Here is a 27944-nt window from a genome sequence, read left to right on the forward strand (position 1 = left end):
CCAAAGAAAATGGCATTTATTATTTATTTTTCCATTTCCTAATTCCTCTATCTGATTTGTCAATTTCCTTCAAAGGTCATGCAGGAGTCTTAATATTACAAGCTCACTGCACAGGTAATTTACTATGATCCAGTGGTTTAAAAAAAGTGTCACAAGTTTTATAGATAGCAACATAATGCGCTTGACATCAGGTCTCAAATATTTCCCTATTGCTGTCATTTTTCTAAAGGCAGGAAAATATTTGAACAATAAGTTTCTAACACACATTTAACCTATCTTCAATTGGGAAACAAGTTAATATGTATCAAATTCCTTGCTTAGAATGTTTTTGACAGAAACACACCTCTTTGTTAGAATCAACCATGACATTTACATTGACCTTGACTTCCACATCAACCTTGACATCCACATCAACCTTGACTTCCACATCAACCTTGACATCCACATCAACCTTGACTTCCACATCAACCTTGACATCCACATCAACCTTGACTTCCACATACAACTTGACATTCATATCAACTCAACATCAACATGATAAAAAAGTAATTTTGAGCCTCACATTAATTTTTCCAACAGTTTTTTATCCTATCAATGCTGATTGTTCAAATAATGCTTGCCAACCATTTTTCCTCAAGGGCCACATTGAAATATTTTGCAGGGAAGGCGGTTCAGTCATATTTCAGTGCAGAAAGTTTACCCCTCTCCCACAAACTCACTTAAGTCATTAACTAATTAGAGTTCAGTGGTGGTGGTTTCTGGGATGTTCTTAATTAATGTTTATTTTCTTTATTTCCTTACATACAACTGAATTGTTGACTAACTAAAATTCCAGATAGGCCTAATGAAAACCCCGGATGACAAAATTCTTTTCTATCTACAAAAAAGTTTACTTGATATTAATTATGATTGTGATAAGCAAACCTCACAATACAGGAGTTTACAACAAGTGTAAAGCGTAAAAAGATCAGTATATTTTAGAGGGAATATTGCAAAAATGTCAGCTAGTTTACGGTGGCATTTTTGTTCCAATAATCAGAACTGATTCCAAACTTCCTTCTAAATAGGCAGATCTGTATTTATTTCGATGACTCGGCCACTACATCTTGATGGCAATTTTTTCCCTATTGTCAAAAAACTGGTAAGTGAGAGACGTATAGACAATAGACAGGTATAGGCCTACTATACTCATATTTAAACACAGTAGCCAGCCGACTTGTGGATCGGTAATTGTATTTTAATTTTAATGAAGGGGAAAAGAGTGAATTGTGCTTGGATATGGTGTGGGGGAATTCACCAACTCCTATGGCCGAGCCTCCATTCATTGATGACGTTCACCATAGTTTTGCGTGGAAATATCCGTTTTAGGTCCACCCTGAACCCAACAAGGTGATTTTAGAAGTGGTGACTCGATGACTGACTGTGAGTGTGAATGTGTACAGAGCCACAGACTACGCCGGTGGTCCGATTTTGATGAAATTTGGTTTGTGGGAACTAACCTGTGGTATCCTTCCTCAATTATTTTAATTTTTAAAGATTATTTCTCCTTAAAATCCTATAAATTAACAGAAAAATGAGTTATGTAAGTTTACCTCTTGGTTGCCTTGCCAGGTTCTTGACGTTATTGAATGTCAAACCTATCTTGCCAACTCTTTAGTATAAGATTGTGTTAACGTTACCTTATTTTATGTGTATTTTGTTATCACTTTCTTAGTCTAATTTTTGCCCAGATGTTACAGCAGGCGGATAAAATATTTGTCATCTGATGCTAGGCTCAACAATTTATTATTTATATGTATGTTTAACCTTGTAACTAGTCACACTACTTGAAAAAGTGACCAGTTTACATTTCTCAACAATTTAGCTCCCAAAGATTTTAGAGAAGGTTGTATAAGTGAAATTGGTCTGTAACTTTTAGCATCTGTGTTTGGTCCACTTTTATTAGGGTATACCTTGGCAGTTTTCAGCTGTGTTAGGAAGACCCCTTGTTTGAGAGACTTATTTATGAGTGCTGTCAGTGGGTTAATCAGTTCATTTTTACATGTTTTGACCATTTTGGCTGATATTTTATCAGTGCCAGATGAAGTTTTTGGTTTAAGTGAGTCTATTGCTTTTAGTACTTCGTTACGTGTTGCAAGCTGAAATTTTAGTTTGTTATCTGTTAAAGGAGGAATTTGGGGGGTTCTGGTGTGTGTGTTGGTGTTGTTGGCCTGAAGTGTCCTTTCCGCAGCTGTAGCAAAAAAACTGTTGAGGTGGTTTGCTATTTTGATTGGGTCCTGTAATGTCTCCCCATCTACTAGGAGTTCCCACTCATTTGCTATACTGGTACTTGATTTTCTCTCATTATTTATAACCAGCCAGAGTGCCTTGGACTTGTTGTCAGCATTGCTTATATAGTCGGATGTTTGAGTTTTCCTCAAAGTCTTTAGTCTTAGGTCATAGTCCCTTTTTCTTGCTGCAGTTTCTGCTTTATCTTCAGGTAGACCTGTGCAGTTTTCTTTTTCCAGGGCATTTATATATAGATTTTTTAGTCTAGAGCATTCAGCATCCCAGCAGTTTTTTGGGTTGTGTTGTTTTTTCCTTGTCATTTTTACTGGGCAGGTCTCATTTAGTATTCCGTGGATAGCCCTGTGAAACTTGTTATAAGATTCATCAACATCTTTTATAGTTTCACAGACTATTTCTGAGTCGTCATCACTTATCTTAAGTACTTTCATATAATTTTCCAGGCCATGTTTGGCATATCCTGCAACTCTTCCTTTCGTATGATTTCTTCTTGTGTAGCCTCCAATTAGGGTGTAGCCAGCTAGCTGTGTGTTTTCTAAGTTTTCTCGGGAGAGACCATGCTCTGTAACAATTATGAAGTCTGGTTGTTCATTATTAAGGAAGTGTGATAGTCTTTCTGTTTTATTAGACAGCCAGTCTATATTATGGTGGGCAAGGGTGAGTTGGTGTCTGCGAACTAGTGGGTGTTTTGATTGGTTGTCAACATTGTTTTTAGATTTTGTTATGTTGTTGCCGGTGGTTTGCTTGAGGTGGGTCCTAAAAAAGAGGTTTGGGTGTTGCTGGTTTCTGTACTTGGGTTGCTGGTATCTCCTTGGGGTGGGATCAAGGTACTTCTAAAGGCTGGGGTTTCAGAGTGACTAATCGAGGCTGATAATCTCTCATTGTGTTGGATATTTATGTCTTTGAAGTAATCTATATGCTTCATGAAAAAGCCATCCAAAGTTTCCTGGTCGCCTCATATTCTTGCTGTCATAGGTGGAAGCATAGACAAAAAGAATTAAATATAGACCGTCAGCTGTGCTGCGGTTACCATAGCTTCTGGCGCACACCGCTTGGAGCGCCATGTATTTACGGCGTACGCGCTACGTAAACTACAGCGGTGTGCGCCGGAACCTATGGTAACCATGGTAACCACAGCACGGCTGACAGTCTATATTTAATTCTTTTTGTCTATGGTGGAAGCCTCTCTTTTTGAGTCAGTTTTTAGAAGGAGTTTGGCTGTCTCTCCTTGTAGTTTCTTGTGTCAAGATTTCAGCATCTTATTTCTGTTTTACACCATCTAGCTGTAAGCCTATTTTACATTGGCAGGTTCTTCAAGCCGAACTTTGATTTTGGCTACTTGGAGAGATACACTGAAATGGTTCCTTTCCTTCCCAATTGGTTTTTTGCTCTTGCTTAGGTTGTGCTTTTTAGAACGAGGAAAAATCTCTTTATTGGATGTACTTTGTGTGACTGCTGATGGTGTAGCAGGGTTTGTTTGTTCACCTTGTTTGTGCAGTTCTTTTTGCAAAGTTTCCACAGAGCTCTAGTTGGTCTTGTCGAGTTTTCAGCTGAGCCAGCTCAGTAATTAGAGAGGCGCAGTAGTTGGGAACATAAAAATCGGATTGATTTGTTTGTGTTGCTGAAGTGCCAGTAGGTTTTGGTGTCTGAGGTAGGTCCGGTTTGTCATCTTGGTTTAGTTTCAGCTTGTTTATCATTCCACCTAAATGCTTAATTTCATTTGTCTGAGTAGAGTAATATTTTTTCTCTCTCATTATCTTGTTCTTCAAAGGTTTGTATTATTTTAATTCTTAGCTATCTTTCCTTCTCTAGTTGGAGTTCTAATTCATTTAGTGTTTCAACCAGTGAAGCATTTTGGGAGAGCAAGATTTCCTTGTCATTTTCAAGCTCTTCAATTTTTGCTTCGGCAAGGTTCTCCTCAGCAAACTTTTAGTCTCTGAAGTCTTGGCATTTTAAGGAAGAGAATTTTTGCTTCATATCATGTAGTTCTTGCTTTAATTTATTATTTTCTAACAGTAAAGCATGTCCAGCTTCCGCAGCAAGAGTGAGCGATGTCTCTATGTATATATATGTCTATATATAGAGTTTTATATATATATATATATATATATATATATATATATATATATATATATATGTGTCCATCCGCACGATAACTTGAGTAATTTTTGTCCGATTTTGATAAAATTTGATTTGACGGTGGAAGGCAGGATAAACTTGAATGAGTTTGCGAACCAGCATAATCGGACCATGGGAACGGGGGGTTTTATGGGGTGAAAATGGGTTTTTCTAATTTTTTACCCTTAAAACACAAAATTTATCAATTTTTCTCTAGACCTATTTAAAGAGCTTAAAAAATAAATAATTTAGTATATCAAAGTGTTTTTGTACAACGATTGGTTACGGAAAAAAATTCAAAAATTTTTAATTTAAAATTCCCATGTTATTCTTATGGAGAATATTATGTGTTGTAGTTGGCTTGTTTAACTTGGCGGATGTATTTATTTCATACTAAGCTATCGATATTTAAATAAAAAACACACTTTATTAGTTTTCGTGTAGCAGCTAACCTATGTACTCGTTTTAAACATTAAATGTTTAATTTAATAGATTAATTAAAAATCAATCCAGGCAAATGGAAATTCGCCAAGTCGGCAGGTTTGCTGCAGCAGGGGTATTATTGCTAAAATGTTTCCTTAAACATGTCATCTATTCCATATATTTAAATTACATTATGTTTTACAAGTACCTACTTTGATTTGCTGCTACAGGGAAGATAATAAAATGAATTTAGTGATATGTTGATAGCTAAGTGTGAAATAAATTAAATTGGCCAAACTTGATCAAAATGTATATCCATTAGCAATTAAACTACAACAGAATGACATGGGAATTTAATTTGAAGTTTTCTTTTATCTTCTTCGTAACCATTAAGCGTAAAACAGTCGATATACTAAAATATTCTGTACATGATTTCTTCAATACAGTATCACCGCATATTTTTAAAGTGAGAAAATTTGATTATTGTATTGTTTCAGTCATTGTTTAGTAACTATGCCAAAAGATAACAGACTCAATCAAATCAAAAATATCTAATAAAAAATAAATTCATTTAATTTAAAGAAAACTTCACATCATCAAATGACTTTGTTTATTTTATTTACGTTTATTTACTTAGTTACAAAATTTTGTAGAAAAGTCTGCGTAGTATACGTAATGAATCCCCAAAAATAATTTTAATCAAAAGCTAATTAGTATAACCATAAATCAGGTCTAAATTGCGTACTTACTGATTTTGGTAAAAATTAGGAGAAAATGTGTAGGCTACAATATTGCACTGGGTTGTTGAACACTTGTTATTTTATTTAAAAAAAACATTCTCGCCAATCTATTGAATAGAGTAAAGATAATTGAATCAAGAATCAAGAATTTATTGCAACAAATTACAAAAAGAACATTTTGTATAGTTGAGGTCAATATGAGAGTAACTTAGGCTAAGAAGTCTCAGTAATCTGCAAGGATAAAATGTCCAGTGGTTAGCATATCAATTAGGGCCTATAACATTCAATAACTTAGGCTACTTTAAATAATTTAAACAACAAAGTAAGGTACAGATTTAAGGCCTACATCAGTCAGAAACTAAAAACTAATATCAATGTCAGACATGAAAAATTCACTTAAACTATAAAAAGGGTGATTTAATAACCAGCAAAAAAGTTTACTTTTAAATAACTTAAGATCAACACAGTGTGCCTCATCTGGCAAACGATTAAACATCTTTAACCCTATATAAGAAAAAGATTCTTGTGACTTTGTTAGCCTGACTAAAGGTAACTCTAAATTATTCCTGTGTCTAGTAAAATGACTATGTGAATGTGATCTCAAGGCTACAGCATTAATATTAACTTTTACATAAACAAGACACACATAAATAAATAAATTAAAAACAGTGAGTATTTTTTCCTGAATAAACAAGGGTTTGCAATGGGCTCTGTACTTAGAAAAAGTAATGATTCTTAAAGCCTTCTTTTGTAGGAGCAAGATTATGCTAACATCATGACCACAGCCCCACAGCAAAATACCGTAGCTTAAAATACTATTAAAGAAGGCAAAGTAGGCAATCCGCATGGTGGAAGTAAATATTTACTTCCACCATGGGCCATCCGTAGGTAGTGTCTAGGGATTAATTGTTTAAGCTTTCGGAGTAAGTAAATAACTCTCGAGAGCCTACTACAAACATGGACAATGTGCACACTCCAGCCTAACTTAGAATCCAGGTTTATACCCACTAATTTAACATAATCACAGAGTTAAGGAAAGTTTAAATCATGGTTACTAAAACTAAATAAAATAGATTGAGTCTTACTATTATTCAATAGAAAACCGCTACTTTTGAACCAATCGTTACATTCAATGAGACAGTTGGACATATTGTTGCTCTAGTTTTCCCCGATTACGGGGTGTGTATGATTCGTCGTTGAAGCGAATATACGAAAAAAGCGTACACCTCGAATCTTGCGAAATAAGCGTACAGGATCAAGTTTTGACAGATGACGAGGATAAGCTATGACGTCAAGACATTAAGCGATAGGCCAAAAATTCGTACAAACTTTAGGGTTAAGTTCTTCATCTTTTTAAAACCATTGAACAATATGAGTGTAACTCTAAACTAAATATCAATTTCACTTAGTTTCTCGGTGTTGGAGATCCTTAAATAAAAAAATAATAAATAAATAAATAAAAAGGTCTTTATTTGCAAGCGAGTTTCATATAGATGTTTCTTACTCAAGTCAAACTAAAACTAAACTAACCTAATATATACAGAAACATAAGTTTACAAAATAACTACAAAGAAAAAACATTTACAATTTACATTTGTTTTTCTGCATTGCGGCCCTGAATGAACCATATGATTTGGAGCTCTTTATGTCCTGAGGGAGGTCATTATACATCTGCGGGCCAAAATAAGAAAATGACTTTCTTCCAACCTCAAGCCTCACTTTAGGAAAGTGAAGCCTGCGGTCGGAACGAGTACCACGCAGACAGATCTCCCCCCTGTACTTAGGCCTCTCGCTGAGGTACGGTACTGAGGGCCCTGAGGCTCTCCCAGCGTGAGCACTTTGTGGACCAGGCAGCAGGTCAGCCTCCGGTACATGTCATTCATGGGATGAGCTTTGCAGCATCTCGGAAGGAGGACACGTGGTCAAAGCGGTTAAGGCCAAAAATGAATCTTATAGCAGAATTTTGAATTCTTTGAACTCTTGCCATATCCTCCTTAGAGATGCTGTTTCCATATGCACGAAAGCAATATGTAAAGGCTGGGAGGACCATGGACCGTGTGAGTTGCATTTTGGCATATTCCGGCAGTAGAGTTTTAAGTCTGCTAAGACCTCTCAGTCTACCCACTGCGCGTTGAACTGCAGATGTGACATATGGTCAGAAAAAGATAGGTCTTTGTCAAGTACAACAATACAATACAATACAATACAATACAATATTCTTTATTGTTAATTCGTCAAGAATTACAATAGTGTCAATACAATAGTGAATTGTACATGTTAATTTTCATAAAATTCCTTTATTGAGTAGAAGGGTCTTGCGATTAGCCACTTCTTCAACTCCTGGTGTAGCTTGTTGCCAGCCAGGTCTCTCAGGTAGTCAGGTAGATGGTTCCTCAGCTTGCAGCCGGTGTAGGAAGGTTTTTTCTCCCAAAGAGTTGTTCGGTGAACTGGTAGTGCAAATTTGGAGCCATGACGGTTGTTGTAGTGGTGCAGGTCTCGGTTTCTTGGGGGGTTTATTTCATTCACATACTTTATAGATTCAAGTATGTAGAGAGACACCACTGTGAGGATTCCTAGGTTTGCGAATGCTAGTCTGCAAGTCTGTGGTGGGACAAGGTTGGCGAGGGCTCTTATGGCTTTCTTTTGAAGGACAAGAATTCGATTCATATTTTTTGTTGAAGTTCCTCCCCACACTGTCAAGCCAAATCTAAGATGCGACTCTACCAGTGCGAAGTAAGCTGTTTTGGCCACGGAGAGTCCGCCTATGTAGTTTATTCTTCTGACGACATATATTCCAGTACTGATTTTTTTGCTTAAGTGGTTGATGTGCTCTTTCCATGTTAGTTTGTTATCAAGGATAACACCGAGAAATTTTGTGTGGTTTTCTATTGTTACATCCTCTAATTGAGGGACTATGTCTTTTTTCTTACTGAAATTCAGGGTTGTAGTTTTTGTGGGGTTATTGCTAAGTCATTGTTCTTTGAGTAGAGGATAGTTTTATTTAGGATCGATTTTGAATTAAGGTAAAGGTTTTGGGCTGTGTTGTCCTTGATCAAAATGGTTGTGTCATCTGCATACATGATTGCAACAGCATTTTCACTCTCAATTTGTTTGGGGAAGTCATTAGTCAATAAGATGAATAGAATCGGGCCTAATACAGAGCCTTGTGGAACTCCTCTCGTCAGCTTGCTTTTTGAAGATTTGAAACTTTCTGTGACTTCACGTGACGTCAACTGTGACGTTCTGTGACGTCAACACCAAGCGTCTTGACAGTGTCGCGAACAGACAATGTCATGCCATCAAGGGTGACTTCTATAGCAGATTTACTCAATTCCTTCATCGTAATGTTTGGTCCAGTATGCATGACTACACACTTGTCAACTTTCAATCCAAGGCCATTCATGACAGACCATTGAAAAATGCTGTGCAAATCAGCATTGATGAGCCGGATTGCTTCTGATGTCTTGTCGGGCTTGTATGACAAGTGTAGTTGGCAGTCATCAGAATACAAGTGTGCTGTACAATATTCTACACTTCTGGACAAGTCAGACGAGTACAAATTGAACAGCACAGGTCCTAAACAACTACCTTGAGGAACACCACGCAATTTGCAAAGCGGATCTGATGTCTCACTCCCAATTTTGGCAACCTGCAGTCGGGACTCCAAATTGTTGGTTTCGGTCCTATTTGCCAAATAGGACCGAAACCAACACACCACTTTTTCACTGTAGCCATAGCACTTCATTTTGGCCAGTAACAATTCATGATCAATAGAGTCAAATGCTTGGGAATAATCTAGAATAGCTAATGTGCAGTAAAGTCCATTATCTTTGGCATCGAATAGATCAGCAAACATATTAGTCAGTACAGTACAAGTACTGTGGTTTTTTCAAAACCGTGACTGTAGCTTAGGCAATATTTCAAAGTCATCTAGAAATGAAGCAATTTGTTTAGATACTATCTTTTCCATTATTTTTTTACACATTGCAGGTAACACAGAGATAGGTCTTAAATGCTGGACGGTTTTTGGCGCAGCTACCTTAAGCAATGGTTTCACATGGGCAATATTCCAACTTTTAGGAAAAACACCAGAGGCCAGACTCATGTTTATAATATGTGTTATTGCTCCAATTGCATATGGGCTAACATATCTTATCATTTGTATCGATATACTATCAACACATACAGCTTTTGATTTTATTGAGTTCATTGCCTCTTTAACATCATTTTCTGTAATCATTTTAAATTCAAACTTATCGTTATCTCCATGTTTTTTATCTTGTTGAAGTTTATTCAGCAATTCAATGTCTATATCATTACAAGATCCCATATTGACAAAATATTCATTTATCATATTCATGTCTAAATCAGGGGGGAGCCTACTATTTCCCTTACCGGTACTACTTACAATCTCACAATTTTTTAAACAATTCCAGAACTCTGCAGGGTTTTCACATGAGGCAAGCTTGTTAGAAAAGAATATTTTCTTAGCCTCTTGGATCATGAAATTCAAACTATTTCTTATGGTTTTATACTCATTAACCTTTAAAAATATATATATATTTAACCTTATTTCCTCCACACTTTTTCCAGCTTGTGGACTGGCAAAATGATAGAGGTATGCTGCACTATCATTTAGGGTTTAAAATCAGCATGAAGCTTCGACATTTTTTGTTGTTTTTTATTTTTATTGTTTTTTTTTTTTTACTTGTAGAGTTATTTTTATAATACCCTGTATTGCCAATTGACCATATTTGATTTATTTGGTCTAATCATTTTTAAGAGCCTACAAATGGTTTGGTATTGGCGATTTTTTTTGGAAGTAGTGATTCCTATTTCGCTAGTTAAAATACATTAAGCTATTTGGTATTTCCAAAAAGTTTAGGGGTGGATGGCTGGGGTGGTGTATAATATGTACCACTTACCCTCGTCAAATAACACTGTTTCCCCTTGTACGCATATTTCACTGTACGGTTTTTTCGTGCTACCGTTGGAGCGTCCCTGCGGCCAAGACCAAATAAAGGTTACAGTTGGCAATGATGATTTGAAGAATCAGAAGTCTGTGAAATTATTAGGGGTAATATGTGATGAAAATCTGAAGTGGTATGAACATATTATACCATTATGTAAGAGATTAAATAACATTTGTTTTAATATGAGTTGCCTTGCGCGGAGAAACAAAACTTATATTGTACTATGGCTATTTTTACCCATGGTCTTGGATATGGAATTTTGTTTTGGATATATTTACTCAATTCTAATGACGTTATTCTATTTGGTTTGTCCTGAGAACCTTCAGTGAAATACCAGCTTCCATTTGAATTATTGATTATTAAGATCGGACGTACCTAAAGCACACTGCTAAATCACGAACAACCCAAATAAAAAAAATAAAAAAATTGAGTTACCGTATTTATCATCGATTTATAGTTAAACGGTCTTGCTTGCAACCTCAATAGTAACTGTCAGACTTTGACGGGTTTCACCAAGTAAATCTTGAAAACCCCAAACTTTCATAATTATTTGCAAATCTACACGAATTAGGCTTTCCAATGACTTATTAATTAATAAAATCGGTTCAGTAGAACTGTAGATTTAATTGTACAAAGTTTAACAACAAAATCTTTAATTCAGTGTTTTCTCACCATTATAAATTTAAAGGTTGCTTAATGTTTTGGGGTAGCGGATTTTTATCCCCCTGGAATTTTACCCCCTGGGCAAACGTGACGTCACAAACCAGGGTGTAAAATTCCGGCCGCGAACTTTTGAGTTTCGCGACATCAGCTCGATGGATTAAACGCGGAATTTAACATATATTTTCACGGTTGGGAATTTAATCAGAACACATCAAAGTATAAAACCCTAAAGTGTACGGCCCGGATTTTTGCCCCCGGAATTTTACCCCCTCGGCAGATATATAAATTGGTGAGAATGATTAATTATCTTCATTCTGTTTTAATTTAATAGTAAATATTTTATTAAGTAGCCATTATTAATGTATTTGTAAAAGTAACTAATCGGACAGGTTTTGAATTTTAATTTTGAGATTCTAGTATTAGGATTAGATTTTTGAAGCCAACAATATGACAAACAAGTTACAACATGACAATATGTAACAATATGAATCAAGTTAATATGTCGTATAAACAATCAACTGAATGATAATTGTTTCATAATTGTTGTTGTTGAACATTTCTTTACAAAATAAAGAAATAAAGATAGGCTACTAAATAGTTAAATGTTTTTTATTAGTGTTATATGTTTCTGATATTGAAGAAAGGATTCGGTTTTTTGTAAAATTAGTGTGTTAGCTATAACTGTAACATACACGAGTTGCAAAAAACGAACATAATGAATTGAAACAAATACAGAGATGAAAGGGGAAGAATCGTCAACCCTTTGTAATTCCTCCTACATGATTTTTAATGAACCATAGCTAGTCTTCAAATAACCCTTTTTCGATAAATACTTATCTTGATACACTAGAGTTTTTATTTTTTAAATAAAACTTCTTAATACATCAAAAATAGTGGTGTATTGCCACTTGACTAAATTCACAATAGAAGGGACTGGGGAGCCCTAAAGCAACACTTATTTTCTTTTCTTTAATATTACAAACAAAAAGAAAAAAAAAGATTTCGTGGGTTCTCTTTACATTCCTATGAATTTCATACAAAATTTCACGCAAATCGGTCAAAGTTTACCCAATATATTCACGTTTACCTTCGTATTTTGATAATTGCAAATAAAACCAAAGTTCACCATAAGCTGACCAGTACTTTTTTGACGTGGCTCCCACAAGAAGACCTAGAATATGTTAATCTACTTTTTGTCGTTGACCGGTGTTAAGCACAGAAGAACGCGACAATCTCAAACAACGATAAACCCAGGCAGAATCTTTGTTCTGGTTGAGGTTATTAGTTGACCGATACGGATCCAAGACTAACTTAGCCAAGTAGTCTACTTGTTGGATGTCTTGTCTCATAAAATTCACGCAGTGCAAATGTTGCCACTGAGAGAATTCAAGATTGTCACCACTCCGACGCCAATATCAAACAGATGGAAGTTTAGGGGTTCGGCTAATGCTTTGTGGAGGTGTCGATGGAACTGGAGCGGTCTACAAGTTGTATCAGGGGTTGATAATGACCATGTGTGCGGGTGGTGACGCAACGTACCCTGGGAATGTCCGACAGCTCGAGTGACAATGGTACGATGGATCGGAGACATAGGAAAGCGGTCGGACGGGTCAGTAGCTGAGAGGACCGAGGACCGCGTACAGTGCAGTGTAACTCTCTCTCAGTCGCTCCGCTCGAGTCGCCGTCTCTATATGGAAGTGGATTTGCCGCTACAGAGGTACGTATAGGGCAGTGACACGGCTTCGTCTTATGGTTCTCTATTTCCACCAAATAACCACATGTTACGTTGTAAAGTAAATCTGTTCAGTTGTAGCTGACGTTAAACCCATTGGTTATACAGTATTTTCGAAATTTACCTCTAATAGATGGTAAAATATAAGTTTGAACGAATAATTCGTTGAGTAAACCGTGATCTATTTACTTTTTGCACAGTTTTGAAATTTACTAGATATGTTATTAGTGTGGTGGGTTTAATTCAAATGTATCAAACATGTAGCCGTTTCTGAATTATAGGTATTGGTAGTTTACAAAATATCTTGGTCTTTAAGAAACGCGATAAAATCTTTCACTTTAGCCCAAGCAAATTAGGAAAAATAGAGGAACAAATCTATGTATTCCCAATTTTTTCAAAAATATGTCGGGGAGGGTCCCATAATGAATATATGATAGGTGAGAATAAAATCACCCTGCCGCTCTCTGGTGGTGGGAGGTGTAAATGCCCCAATTTGCGGTTTTTCGCTAATAACTTGAAAACGGCGTGTCGTAGCTTAAATTGTTCAGTGTAAAAGTTAAAGCTTATTAAATTTGCTACAACTTTGATCATATACATTATTAGTGAAAGATGCATAGTTTCTGAGACATCCGCGCTAAAAAAAAAAAATAATAATGTTCAAAAAGAATTTTCATCTCACATTTTTTGTAAAATTTTATTTGTTTCTACTTCTCTGTTATTTTTCAGAAATATTGACGGAAAGAAGGTTGTAGATAATTAAATTTACTTCAATAGTATATACATATATGTAAATAGATAAGATATAGGTATAAAGTTACAGTATTTTTAAGATTAAAAGATAAAATTATGAATTAAAAAAAAAATTGGTAAAATTATGAATTAAAAATTGGTAATAGTTATGTAAATAACAATTTGACAAAATAAAAAGGTTATCTTTTTATTACGACGATCCAAGTTAAAACAATTAAAACATACAAAATAAATTCATACTTAATTATAGAACTAATGTTGACTGAGCCTTTGTTCTTGCAAAAAAAAGGCTAAGGTAACATTAGTTCGATAATTAAATATTCTAGTTCTTGCCACTGAGAAATACATCACAAATTCATATTATGATAAATATTGATCTTATTCTTTTCATTGTCTTCTTCATCATCATCTTCACATTGTTGCTGCATGGTCCAGGCAAGCTCCCTCGCAGGTCCATACCTGGGAACAGTGGATGCCGTTTTTTCTGCATCCACACCTGGATCCACATTCAGTAGGCTCAGTCAACATTAGTTCTATAATTAAAAATGAATTTATTTTGTATGTTTTAATTGTTTTAACTTGGATCGTCGTAATAAATAGATAACCTTTTTATTTTGTCAAATTGTTATTTACATAGCTATTACCAATTTTTACCTTAAATAGAATTATATTTGGCCTAAACAATTATCAGAAACCATACAAATCGTGCAATGATAAAAAATCAAAACTTAGCAACTATTTGTGTAATTCATGATTTTCCCTTTTAATCTTAAAAACGCTGTATCTTTATACCTATATCTTATCTATTTACATATTTTTATATACTATTGAAGTAAATTTAATTATCTACAACCTTCTTTCCGTCAATATTTCTGGAAAATAACAGAAAAGGAGAAACAAATAAGATTTTACAAAAAATGTGAGATGACAATTTTTTTCGAACATTATTTTTTTTTTAGCGCGGATATCTCAGAAACTATGTGTCTTTCACTAATAATGTACATGATCAAAGTTGTAGCAAATTTAATAAGCTTTAACTTTTACACTGAACAATTTAAGCTACGACACGCCGTTTTCAAGTTATTAGCGAAAAACCGCAAATTGGGGCATTTACACCTCCCACCACCAGAGAGCGGCAGGGTGATTTTATTCTCACCTATCATATATTCATTAGGGGACCCTCCCTGACACATTTTCGAAAAAATTGGGAATACATAGATTTGTTCCTCTATTTTTCCTTATTTGGACTTCTTTGCTTGAACTACTTAGACCAAGTGGAAGGTCACTTGCCAATAAATGCGATTAAAACTTTATACCTCTTAACTTAAAAGCGTGTTTTGAGTTATATGGGGCGATTACGGTAGATAATTTGTTGTTAAAAGTTAATATCCGCAATAGGAGTTTGTAAAATCTGTCCATTTAATTAATTCTGGAACGTTTTAGCGAATTTCCCTATAGGAAAGTAGCTATTACCGTAGGTATCACGGTAAAGCTCAGGCCCGGGACTGATTTACTTTTTCATTTTGATGTCCCCAGAGGCCAAAAACACCATTCGTTCAAATTTATATATATATATATATATATATGCGTCCGTGAACCAGCACGGTTGCCTATCATGTCTTAGGTAAAAATATTTTATTGGACTGAGCGTACGTATTTTTTTTGTATCATTCTTAATTTCATTCCTTCTTTACAGTACCTACCAAATTTAATCTGGCCAATAAATATATATATTTCATAAATATTTAATCATTCTTCCAAGTATTTTTTCTTGCCATAACTATTTTGTTTTGTTTTGTTTCTAGCTGATTAATTAACATTCTAACATTATAAATAACGGCAATTGTTATGACAGTTAAACAATTAAATATACTCCACTGTTGTAAAACACAATAGGCGAATCTTACCAATTTCCATTTCATTTAGCTTTGGTAAAAGATTTCTCTTCTATGACGACTTGGAGTGATTCTTTTGCAAAACAGATCGTCTCAGTTGGAACACGTCCGTACGTCAACTGACTTTTCGGATACTGAAGTAGACATCCCATCAATATAGAACAGCTGTAGCTAATAAAAAAAATTGAATTAACCATTCTCAAAGTGTTATAAAATATAAAATTCCTGTTCCCCTTTTTAGTGAATATCTATGGGAATAAGGTGTTGCCATGAGTCTCGGTGTTAAGACCTGAAGCCGGGCCGATTCAATTTTTCGTTCGAGTGTTCCTAGAGGCCAAAAATACCATCCATAACTCGAGTAAAAATAATCCTATTTTAGTTTAAGTTGTTACAAACGTATAATCTTACGTTTACTCGAACGAGTTCGCGAACTAGCATAATAACCATGAGAATGGGGGTTTTATGGGGTAAGAATTATTTTTCCATTTTTGACCCTTGAAACATAAAATTTTACAATTTCTCTCCAAACTGTTTTGTAGAGCTCAAAACGTATAATTTGGTATATTGAAGCTTTTTTGTAAAATTAATTTATGGTTACTGAGAAAATAAAAAAAATTAAATTTAAAATTATTATTTTATTCTTACGGAGAACAAGTAAACTGTTGTAGTTTGCTTATTTATGGATATATTTTAATCAAATCTGCAAAATTTATTTATTTCATACCGAGCTAATAACATTCTCAAAAACATACTTTGAAAACCGAAATGCTCATTGATCCTAATTTAATAGGGAATTAATCTGACTTGTTTAAGGAAATATTTTAGTCAAAATCATATCAGGCAAATGGAAATTCGTTTAGACTGCAGGTTTGCTGCGATGGGGGTAATTTTTTCCTTCGATAGTTTATGTGAAAGATGCAATAGTTATCAATAACATTTTGGTTTGTCTTTGTAGAGAAATTTCTGTATACAGCAGAGATGAGTGGTTAGCAATAGCGCAATCTTTCAGTGCCTAAACTTAAACTAATCGTATGATATACGCATGTCTTTAGGTCCAGAATGCTGCTAGCGGTCCTGCTTTTAGGTTTGACTCATTCCAGTCATGGAGGCAGCTGTAAGGACGCCGGTTTGTGCTGCAAAGGACGCGATTCCTCCTGCGTTGCCCAGAAGGCTCCCATCAACTCCATCATCGAGGACCTGGACGATCGTCCTTGCTATTGCGACTTTGCATGCCTTCATCTGGGCGACTGCTGCCCGGACCTCAAGGAGGCGTGTGGAGGTAAATAATTCTACTCTATTTGTTTTTTTTTTGTTTTTTTTTTTTATAGTTGAATATCCGTAGGAACAGATTTAAACTTCAGATCTGTATGAGAAAATGAATAATTCTTTCTCCTCGTTTGTCTACTCAATTAGAATATTGTGAATCACAAATTTCGTGATTCTAGAGGTACCACACTGTTACTTTTACCCTGGTTTTCCTTATAAAAAAATAATTAAAAACGAAAAAGAATCGCGATGATAAATGCCAATTTGAGTTAATTACGTGATAAAAAATATTTGCTGACGGCAGGATTTTACCACTTCTTTACTGTGGACTATATAACTAATATGCCAAACTCATCTGGTAAATTCATCTATTGGCATCGGCATTTTAACTGTTAATGTTGTGCAATATATTATTCAAATTATAAAACATTTTCTTAAGTTAACATAAAAAAACTCACCATCACCAAAAATAAACTTCGAACAGAGAGTTGCGTACCTACCTTAATACCATTGTTCAACAAAATATGATTTTTCGCAACCAAGTCATTCAAGCTAGAAATTCTCATTTGTTATCTGAAATATTTTACAGGCCTACGTTTGTTCCTCGTATTTTTTATAAATCTGTGTTTTCTTGACCACAATCAGTATTTTGAAAATATTGGTATCTCGCATGTAAACATCATAGAAGGCACATGCTATAGACTTGTAACAATTTTAAATATCAATGATATCGTCAGTGGTTTTACGATTTGAACTCGCGAAAAGCTGAAAAAGTATCGTATTTCATCCCTTGAAAATCGTGATACAGTGTATACTTATCCTGTAAAATTAATTCTGCCAAACTAAGGTAAACGTCCGCTTTTGGTTTGGCGTTCGCAGTGTGCTTATTTAGTTTTGGGACAAGGATCAAGATATAAAATCTGAATTTAAACATATACATTGTTTTGGGACAATGATCAAAATATAAAATCTGAATGTTAACACATAAATTTGTCACAAAATTCTATTTTATTTAATTCAAATTAGCAGTAAGAAGATTTAAAACACTACAGACGTTTTATTACATCAGGATGCAAGTAAGCTCTACTAAGAGTACGCCAAGATTTTGCCCCCCCTCCTACTCTATTCAGTTCTTTATTCATAGCTATCTGAATATTTTTTCTTCCAAAGATACTGTATATCATCATAGAACTTTATTGGTTAGAATAACTTTCAGCAACATCTTTATTATGTGCTTCTATAACCCACAATCAGCCAAAAATAAAGAATTTACCCACCATTAAATACTATTTATGCTAAGAGAATCGTCAAATTGCAAATAAATATCAACAAGGAATGTCCATTGGCTCACAATTCAGGCAGTCTTCCGTTTCATAAAAGGCATAAGTTTATAGCCACTTACTAATAAAATTATAAAATCGTTGGTAACAAGTTAACATTGGTTGGTACTCTGTCATAAATAAAAATGTGATGATAAGCATCATTGCTCTCAAAACTGATACTATGTCCAACAATGTTATTTTGTTGTTTCATGTTATTGCGATGAATAGAAATATGTTTATTGATGGATGTTGGTTTGAATAAAAAATAAGATCATGAAAAAAAAACAAATAGATTAGGTTATAAGTTAATATTCTAAAAGGTATTGTGAATGTGGAGCAGAATCTCAAGATACTTTAATTGATTGCTTATTGGATTCCACTTTATTTATTTTGATTAGCCTTATTCACGTCGGTACTTCGGTATTTTATGTTTTTGAAAAAGCCACACCTTGTGTTAAAGAACCTGTATAAATTACTATTTCGTGTACTGCACGACAGGAACATCAACATAAAACTTGCGGGTTTCTAAGATGTAAACTGTCGTATTGCAAGTGTGGGGCGCAAAGTGAAGTATTTGAGAAGTATTTACGGGTTTCTAAGACATTGGTTCAGTATATAAAATCTCGTACACCTGACTGTGGTAGTGGTGGATAATTCTACTGGATCATGATGGCGTTGGTCTAAGGACAAGGCAAAGGACGGTCGCAAACTTGAACAGAGAACGACACCAGTAGTGATATATTTATTGCTCTCCAAAGGGAGAGTGCTAAAAGTTCCTATTCCTACGATTTTTTGTCCAAAAACCACCTTTCCTCAATAAAACCTTTCCCTGGAAATTTGGCTCTGTTGTAAATATTTTCTGGCGGAAGGGTACAATTCGCACTTTGAACAATGTAGTGGAAGAATATTAGGAAAATCGACCTAACAAATTCGGACTAAGTGGAAACTTTGCACAGTTGTTTAGTAAGCCTAAATAAATAAAATATCAAAAGTCCCCATAAATCCCGGCTGTGCTTCAGCCGCCATCTTGGAAAATGGCGGCCAATTTTCACTTTTTTGACAATATTTCACAAACTATTGGTATTAGAGAATTTTTGTTAGTACAAAAGTTAAAGAACGTCTAAAAATACATATTTCTTATACTTCAAGGTTTGCTCTATCTTTAACGGTTATTGAGATAAATAATAAAAATAGTAATAAATTTAAAATTCCCATGTTATTCTTATGGAGGAAAATAAAATTGTTGTAGTTTGCTTATTTATGGATATATTTTGGACCAAACTTGGCAAATTTATTTATTTTATACTAAGCAATTAATATTTAACATAAATACACACTTTAGTACCCTCCCTACAGCAGTAAACCTAGTACTCGTTTAATTTAAAGTTATTTATATAGGGAATATACATTCCATTTTTAGGATACATTTTTCGTATAAATCCAGTCAGGTAAATGGGTATTCATTTGTAAATCGTATTAACAATCATTTTTTTCTTATCAGTATTATGATTTATAGCTCACCAACTATCTTGTTACTACTATGTAACTACTCAAAACCTACATGGTACGTTATTACTCCCGGTATAATTATTTTGTCTGTAAATATTAGGAAATTCAATCTTAAAATCCGGACTAAATTGAAATTTTCCACAGTTAAGCACAGTAAGCCTAGTTGATGAAAATGGCAAAAGTCCCCACAAATTCTATTTATGGGGACTTTTGATATTTTATTTATTTAGGCTTACTAAACAACTGTGCAAAGTTTCCACTCAGTCCGAATTTGTTAGGTCGAATGGCAGTTTTATCCCTAAAATTCCTGGACTAATGTAGCAATGTCCGCATCAACAAAGGCCGCCTCCTTTTAGAACTTCAATTTCTCGAACTTCACCATTAAATCATAGAATCAACTTTAAAAATGCATAACAATTGTATCTTATTTACTATCTGTTTTTAGTATAGTCTGGTAGTACGAGAACGTTTTGTTTCACAAAATGCCGGTTTAAATCTTTTGGTTTTTAAAGTGGTTTTGAGTGCATTTATGTGTTTTTATCACATATTATCTTTTCCTGGAGGACTAAATTATTTTTGAACCAATTGTTGTATTGATTTGGTACTGCTTGAAAATACTGGTTGAGTAAGGCCTATTTAAAGGTGGAGTGTATAGCAATGCGAAAATGAAATGCCACTTTCGGTGTAATTAATGATGAATATCCTATTTTCTGATCATATCCGGAATGATTCTCATTCTATCAGATATACAAATGTTTTTACAAATGTCGTGGATAAATCCTTGACGGGATGTACACTGGTATATTTATAACTAGTAGGCCTAATAATCATTCAGGGGAGTGATACATAATAAGACTTTGTAAATAATTCTTTATAGAAATAGCAAGCGAAATTTTCTACAATCGTGTAGCCTAGGTATACTCTGAACATTGCTTATAAAGCTTCATACGTCTTATTAGTGCTTACCTGAAAGTATTTCTACAACAAAGGTAAACCGATAAAGGACAAAGAGCATTTGTTTTCTTCGAGGGTCCCTTTGTCTTCCAACTATTGGGCACTACTGTGAAACTCCTTAACAATTCTTTGTCTGGTCGTTTATATCTCCTGGTCGTGTGTTTGTTATCGGGATCAGTCCGTGACAAGTGCCATCAAGTGGGTCATGTTTGTCACACCGCCCAAAAAGGAGTCGTTTTCTTTAGACGTGACCGCTCAATCAAAACAATCCCACGTGCTTCATTCTTTCTCACGAGCCAAACGGGGAAAATACAACAGAAACATTTACTAAAAACATTTCAGGATGTACCAGTATGGTTGAATTGAATTACTTTTCTACAAACATTAAAGATCTCAACTGAAGGTGTACACATGGTGAAAAATGCAAAGGCTCGTTTATAAATTTGTTTATAAAGCTAGAACTAAGTGTAATTATGAAATAGCCAGCCAATTTCGAGATTTCCACATGATGAAGGTTTATACCAGGAATCCATATCGCGATATTTAAAGAAGGCATGATTGGATAAAGAAAGAGTGCTGGAGTGAGTTCAAATTGTTGAAATCCGACTGCAAAATAAAACCTGAGGGTTTAGATTATATATATTAAAAGGTGATTTTTTATTCAGTAATAAAACCTTGTTTTATTAAATTTTAAAACCATTGATTCGCAAAATTACAATGGTTTATTTACAAGTTTTCATACAGTTTACTATTTAAATAAAAACAAGTGTGCAAATTCTTTAATGTTTATAGCATTGATGAAAATGTATGCAAAACCATTTTCACAATAAACCAATATTATAAATATACAGGGTGACAAAAAGTCTGGAAACGGCTTGATATCTTTTTAACTAAATTCGTTAGAAAATTCAAACCTTTCACATCAACTTATATGTATGAAAACTACTTTTTGCAAGTATTACCATTTTTTTACCTTCACCAGGAGACGGCCCACGAGGAGTAGGTACATAATCTTTAATGTAAGCATAGGTTGATATGCACATCATTTTAAAGGTCTGGTCAAGTGGAGTTTATTGCCGGAAACCGCGTCGAAAAAGGTTCATTCGTTACAAAATGGCGGCATTTCAAAGTTCTTGCGGAATATACCTGCACAGGCCTTAGTAATGGTAAATACTCATAGTCAAAATTAGCCGGGAAATCTGAAACCCGTTTAAATTTGTTTTGAAGATTGAATAAACTTAGTCTATGGGCTAGTTGACTTTAAAATACAATTTCAGCTCTCAAGATAATGTTTAATACGAGTATTTACCAATATTAAGGCCTGTAAAGGTATATTCCACAAGAACTTTGAAATGCCGCCATTTTGTAACGAATGAACCTTTTGAGATGCGGTTTCCGGCAATGAACTCCACTTGACCAGACCTTTAAAATGGTGTGCATATCAACCTATGCTTACATTAAAGATTTTGTACCTACTCCTTACGGGTCGTCCCCTGGTGAAGGTAAAAACATGAAAATGCTTGGAAAAAGTAGTTTTTATACATGTAAGTTGATGTTAAAAGTTTGACTTTTCTAACGGATTTAGTTTAAAAGATATTAAGCCGTTTCCAGACTTTTTTGTCACCCTGTATATGATATAGTAAGCTACGTTAAATAAAACATTTATTTTTCTCCTTTCCTAAATAATACATAATCAGCTACAAACTGAAATTTCACCAATAGGTTGTTTCAAATCAAATGATTTTTTACTTGTGTTCGTTTCTGGGCAAACCTTTTTAAGTGTTATAGGCCAACATTCGCAACAATTCGCCTATACCGAATTGCCTCCATCTTTACTTGATAAAAGTAACTAAACTACAACGTATTTAAACAAATACGGATTACATTATTATTTTTCATTGCTTTATTCTACATAATGTGAATAATAATAAATATTGTTGATGATCTAATCTCGTCAAAAAATTCATTATGGCAGTTGGCATGTAAAAGAGCGTTGTTTTTAGGATTTTAAAAATTGTCCTACGACTTTGAAAATTATCACAATCTAAAATATATGGTATAACTTCACCAAACTTAAATACGAGATAGACACATATAATATGAACTATTTTGTAAGTTTTCAGAACTTTTACGTCACCCAAAAAGATGTTGTTGTTAATTACGTAAATAAGCTTTTTACAGATGTACATTTTCCAACAGTCTCCTAAAATCTAAAAAAATCCTTTTTCCCGCCCTCCTTCAAAGTCATAAATTGCATGACTTTTCTTGAATGTGTTTTTCTTGATCTAAAGTAGGTACGGTACGTTTGACTGAGTAAAATAGTAGTTCATTGTATTTGTAATTAAATTGATTACAGGATACATCAAATAGACTTCAGAAATTCACGGCAGGACTAAATTAACTATTTTCTTCATAATTTAAGTTAAACTTTGAAACTTTGAACATGTTCATACTTTCATTATGTATTTTCTACCGTAGTTTTTAGGACCTACATTTCTCTAAAATTAATCACCCAGCTGTTTCACCAGATCTCTTGTGTGGGGTTAATGATTATGATACCTATGGAAATGGTTTGTGAGTTATGACATCTCATTGATTTACTGTTTTGGCTAGTTGTGGATTGTGAGGTATCAGAATGGACTAGATGGAGTGATTGTAACATCGACTGTGGACCTGGGGTCATGAAGAGGTCTCGCTCTGTCACCAAAGCCCCCCGCAATGGGGGACAGGACTGTCCCCCGCTTCTCCAACGACGGGGCTGTCTTGGCACCGACTGTCCCCATAACCCACGCAGTGCACTTAAAGGTAACATTTAGCCATTGAATATCGGGTACTCAAGTAGACATCCTATATGTAATTGTAGTTGTATTCTATTATATACAGGGTGTTTCCAAATTGTCAGGATACATTTTGTGGACTTGTTCCTTGGGATAAGACAAACATAAAATACCATATAAGTATGGGTCTAAAATGCCTAGATTTCTGTCTGTCGGTCTGTTTGTGATTTTTTTTTAATATTTTATATCTTGAATGTATTTTATATTATATTTTATATAATTGAATTCAATGTCCCTAACCCTAGACTAGGGTCCACCCCTAGTTGTAAATAGTCAAATAAAGATAACTAAAACATTATCACCGTATCAAATTATTACTTACATTGTTGCAGGTTCCATAATTGTGAAATATATTTAATATTTGAGATGGCTTGGTTTGAAAGCAATATTTCTATTCTATAAAATATAATTGATTAGTAATTTACCTCTTACTATCAAAGATAACATTTAAAGGTCATATAAATGCTGCATTTAGCAGGTTGAACAAAGTAAAACAACAACAATCATTACGTAAAATCAATTTTAACAACAATCAGGTGTCAAACAATGTGCTATTGTTTGGTATCCACTAGCAACAGTAAAATAACATTAGCAAGGTCTAAATATTGCATGTTCATGGTTAATATGATGTTACATTATCAGAATCCATGTATACTGTGTTATAATAATATTTATGTGTTAAAAGTAATAATGAAATACTGTATTCTGAAATATTATTATAGAAACAGCAATGCTCCTACCCGCTTCCTTGGCGTATAGCAGGCGCTTCAATGAAACCGCTGATATTACAAGGAATCTCAGACTTCGCTACAAAAAGGATTCCTTGGAAGAACAAAGACAAGAGTAAGTCAAAGTATGGATGCAGATATGAGCATAGGTTCTAATTCATCAATTAAATCAATCATCCATTATTCAATCCAACCAATTAGCAAGTTAGCTCTTTTGTCGACCTTAATGTTCTTACATCAATTTGCTCTGTTGTTTTAAGAGTTGAATAACTCTAACATTAAACTGCTACAACCATTATCCTATGGGAAACCCCACTATCTCACAAAACCTAATTTCAAAATTAGAGCAATTATTACTCTCTAGATTAAAACTTGACGAGAAAATATTTTACATCAATTATAGCTATAATTGAACTAGCCTTGATTGTTTACTACTTAAAAAAAGTTAAAAGTAATTTTCCACAAAATAGTTATCATACTAAAAATTTATATAAAGCTAAAATTTTTCATATTTTTTTAAATATTTAAAAAAATAACACACTTAGTAGGAAAAATATTGTTTCCCTATGATCCATGGTATGTCTATAAATTGTTTAATATCTTGGGGATACCACAAAAAACAAATTTTGCATCTTTTAACATACATTCCTACTAGTGAAAACCCATATGGTAATAAACTCCCTACATTTGTTCATAAAAAAAAAATGTATGTCACGTTAACCAATAAAAATATGTACCTATAATACTATGATAAAGGGTAATAAAGGTCATTCTTCTCTGCTAGTGTAGCCAATTGTAAGTTTCCCTTTGTTCATTTCATTCTACACATAGTTCAAAAATTATTTCAATTGAATATCACACCATTTTTCTATTTAAAAAGGTTAACATGTAGTATTCATTACATGGAATATCTTAATTCATCTGTATAATGGGTGTTCAACGAGTATTACAAACAAATGCTATCATAACAGGTTTCTCGTGGAACCCTTTTAAAGGAAATACTGGTGTTTATAATGCCTGATGTAAAGGTTTGATTTTTCATTGGGGTGTGAGGAAAATTCTATTGAATTGGGAATGGCTAACCAGACGAAGTTTTCCAGAAAATTTAATACCTTATAATGAATATGTTGATATCCCTAACAACCCATTTTTACAGATACTGTGTGCAGTTCAAAATCTTAAAATCTTCCAAGGGCTGCAGGAAACTTCAAGATTTCTCCTCTCTCAGAGAAGGTTTGTTTTTATTAAATCCTTCAAACAAAAACACTAGCTTTGGGAAAAATAGATTAGTTTAGGATATAAAGTAACATTATCTCTGAATTAACTCTAACACACAATATCTCTTCTGTGGTCATGATTTACTGGTAAGTACTATAGCCAACTGCATAATGTTGAGCTTTGATTATTTTACAGACCAAATCAATATGTTTGAATATATAGCACAATTTTAATTTTTACACACCTGCATATTCAAAGGTACTGTAATGATTGGAGCAATATTAATGCACAAAGAGAATTTACGTGTTAGTAGATTAGAATTGTATGAAATTCGAAAAAAACTTCATAAAATTTTCATAAATTAAACAGAAAACTTGTGTATGTATGAGCTGTTCATATGCCTTAAATAGTTATTTATGTAACTAGTGGCGAAGTGGCATTTGCTGCACACGAGAGAAATGTTTACGCATGAGCCGTAGGTGAGTGTGGAAAGTTTCTTGAGTGCAGCAAAGGCACTTTTCACTCGTGTCACACATTATATTTTTCCAACAGTTACTATATAAATCATACAAATAATTAGTCTTTCAAACACTGAACAACACGTTTTAGGTTAGGTTAAATCCAAACATTGAATGAAACGGAAAACACTGTACCAGCTGATTGTAGTCGTAATATTTTTAAGTGTTGCCAACTTATTTTCAAGCGTACACGGATTACGTGCATTGTAAAATCAGGCTGTTTTGTGTTGTTTGGTTGGAATACTGGTGTGCACCAAAGTAAGGCTTTCTGTGCAAGGAAGCCCACTTTGTCAGGTGACTGTAGGAAAAATATATTTAAAATTATTTCTCAATTAAATATCAAAGTATTGTAATTTCTCTGGCTATTTTAAGTGATGCTTATAAGCGGTGTCTGTCAGAGAACTTGGATTTCTCATCTTCTGCCTGATTTGAGGCTGCACATGATTGTTCAGTTATTTCAGTACAAAATCATTCACACTATTTACATACCAGTAAATAGTCGTCAATGATTGAGGCGTCTTGTACTACTCAAATTGATCTTGAAGCAACTGCTGTAGATACTAGTCTAAATGGGTTAAAAGTTAATGATTTTATTAGCATCACGCTATTTTGGCCAAATGAACATTACAAGAAACTTCATGTAACAATCTATCAGGCTAAAGGCGATGTATTACCTATAAACCTAGTCACTTCTTTTGTTATATTGTATGGAATTTGAAATCATTCCTCTTCAAGTCGCTTTTATCAGTCTTCCTATATAAAACATTCTTATGTCCATAAAGTTTTTGGTGTTCCTTCCATATCCATTTATCACCTTTAATTTGAGATAATCTTGGGATTACCTATATTTTCTGAGTTAGCTACGAGATTCTTACATTTCCCATCGCGATTATTAAAAACAAAGTTTTCACGGCGTTTCGGGATCTGGAATCTGACGGCCAGGATCAGACTACATATATCGCAATAAGCTTAAATGCACTAGCACTATCATCACAAATTAACTTTAAAATAAGAGTTGACTGAGCTCTTGAGATAGTTGCATTTTACAACCCTACCTGCTTTTACCGTACCTGTGGATTTTTCAAATGCCTAACTTAAGTTATAAGTGGGTTGGTACTTGACGTTACAAGTAAGATCCCTGAAGATGCCACACCTGTGGCAAAACAAGCATGTATAATAGTGGAATTGAACTATCTCAACAATGATAACTAGGTAATTTTAATTTATTCTAATTCTGCAGGTGAAGTGAAGTGTGTGAGGTGCGAGTTGCAGGCCATGCGTAAAAGTCTAGGCTACAGATGCCCAGGTCACGGCACCATGGAGCGAGCCACTCGCTGGACGGCGCTATCAGCACACCAGTGCCACGGACAGTGGGTCCGGCTGGAGCACTCATACCACGGCGACTCCTGCGCTCAATGTCCTGGACGTGGAGAGTTCATCTTTGTATAATCTGACCAACTAGACGAATGAAATCTGGTACATTTTTAGCGTAGGGACGTAATGTCCCAGCCTAAACTCATTTGATTATTTGAATTGAATGTCACTATAAGCATTCATAAAAATTTAGATTCATCAGAAATAGCCACTTTATACTCCTAAACATGTACCGTAACCTAAACTGTGGTTAAATAAATTTCTTGGTCAGTCTTCTAATATTTTGTTTTATTAAGGTTTGATTGTAGCAGGGGTGAAGAAATTTCCTCTTCAACAAACCTGCTTGTACGCTATTCCCATTATGACATATTGTGTGTTTGAATGTATATTATCTTTATGTTGAATTATATTTATTAGATTAAGGATCAGCATTAGTTCATTTTAAATTATGTTTGAAAGTTGAAATGATGACTATCTAATTTGTAAGTTTTGAAAATCTCCTATTAGATTAAGATATACTAAGCAAGTCTGGTGCCATATCATCAATGTATATTTGCTATGTATATACAATATTATTTAATACCTCTCTTTAGTATTGTTTTATTCCACTGAACACCCTGAAGCCTATTACATTTTTT

General features: G+C 34.2%; 1 protein-coding gene across 1 annotated transcript; it reads left to right on the forward strand.

The window, feature by feature from the left end:
* The first annotated feature begins 12801 nt into the window (after positions 1–12801).
* LOC128998402 (somatomedin-B and thrombospondin type-1 domain-containing protein) lies at positions 12802–27898 on the forward strand. Its single transcript, XM_054424516.1, has 6 exons — positions 12802–12920; positions 16633–16859; positions 23245–23436; positions 24191–24311; positions 25353–25429; positions 27173–27898. Exons 1-6 carry the CDS (start codon positions 12895–12897, stop codon positions 27379–27381), a joined length of 852 nt encoding a protein of 283 aa, XP_054280491.1. The 5' UTR covers positions 12802–12894; the 3' UTR covers positions 27382–27898.
* Positions 27899–27944: the final 46 nt, after the last annotated feature.

The sequence above is a fragment of the Macrosteles quadrilineatus genome, unplaced genomic scaffold (genome assembly GCF_028750875.1).
Source record: "Macrosteles quadrilineatus isolate MER2022 unplaced genomic scaffold, UCM_ALF_1.0 Scaffold_7__1_contigs__length_78375512, whole genome shotgun sequence".
NCBI lineage: Eukaryota > Metazoa > Arthropoda > Insecta > Hemiptera > Cicadellidae > Macrosteles > Macrosteles quadrilineatus.

What these genes read in the sequence shown, in the direction of transcription:
- LOC128998402 (XM_054424516.1), top strand. Translation starts at nt 12,895, where the DNA reads ATGGAAGTGGATTTGCCGCTACAGAG. An exon ending in CCCACGCAGTGCACTTAAAG is followed by an intron (nt 23,437 to 24,190) that starts GTAACATTTAGC and finishes ATATTATTATAG; the next exon opens with AAACAGCAATGCTCCTACCC. An exon ending in TTGGAAGAACAAAGACAAGA is followed by an intron (nt 24,312 to 25,352) that starts GTAAGTCAAAGT and finishes CCATTTTTACAG; the next exon opens with ATACTGTGTGCAGTTCAAAA.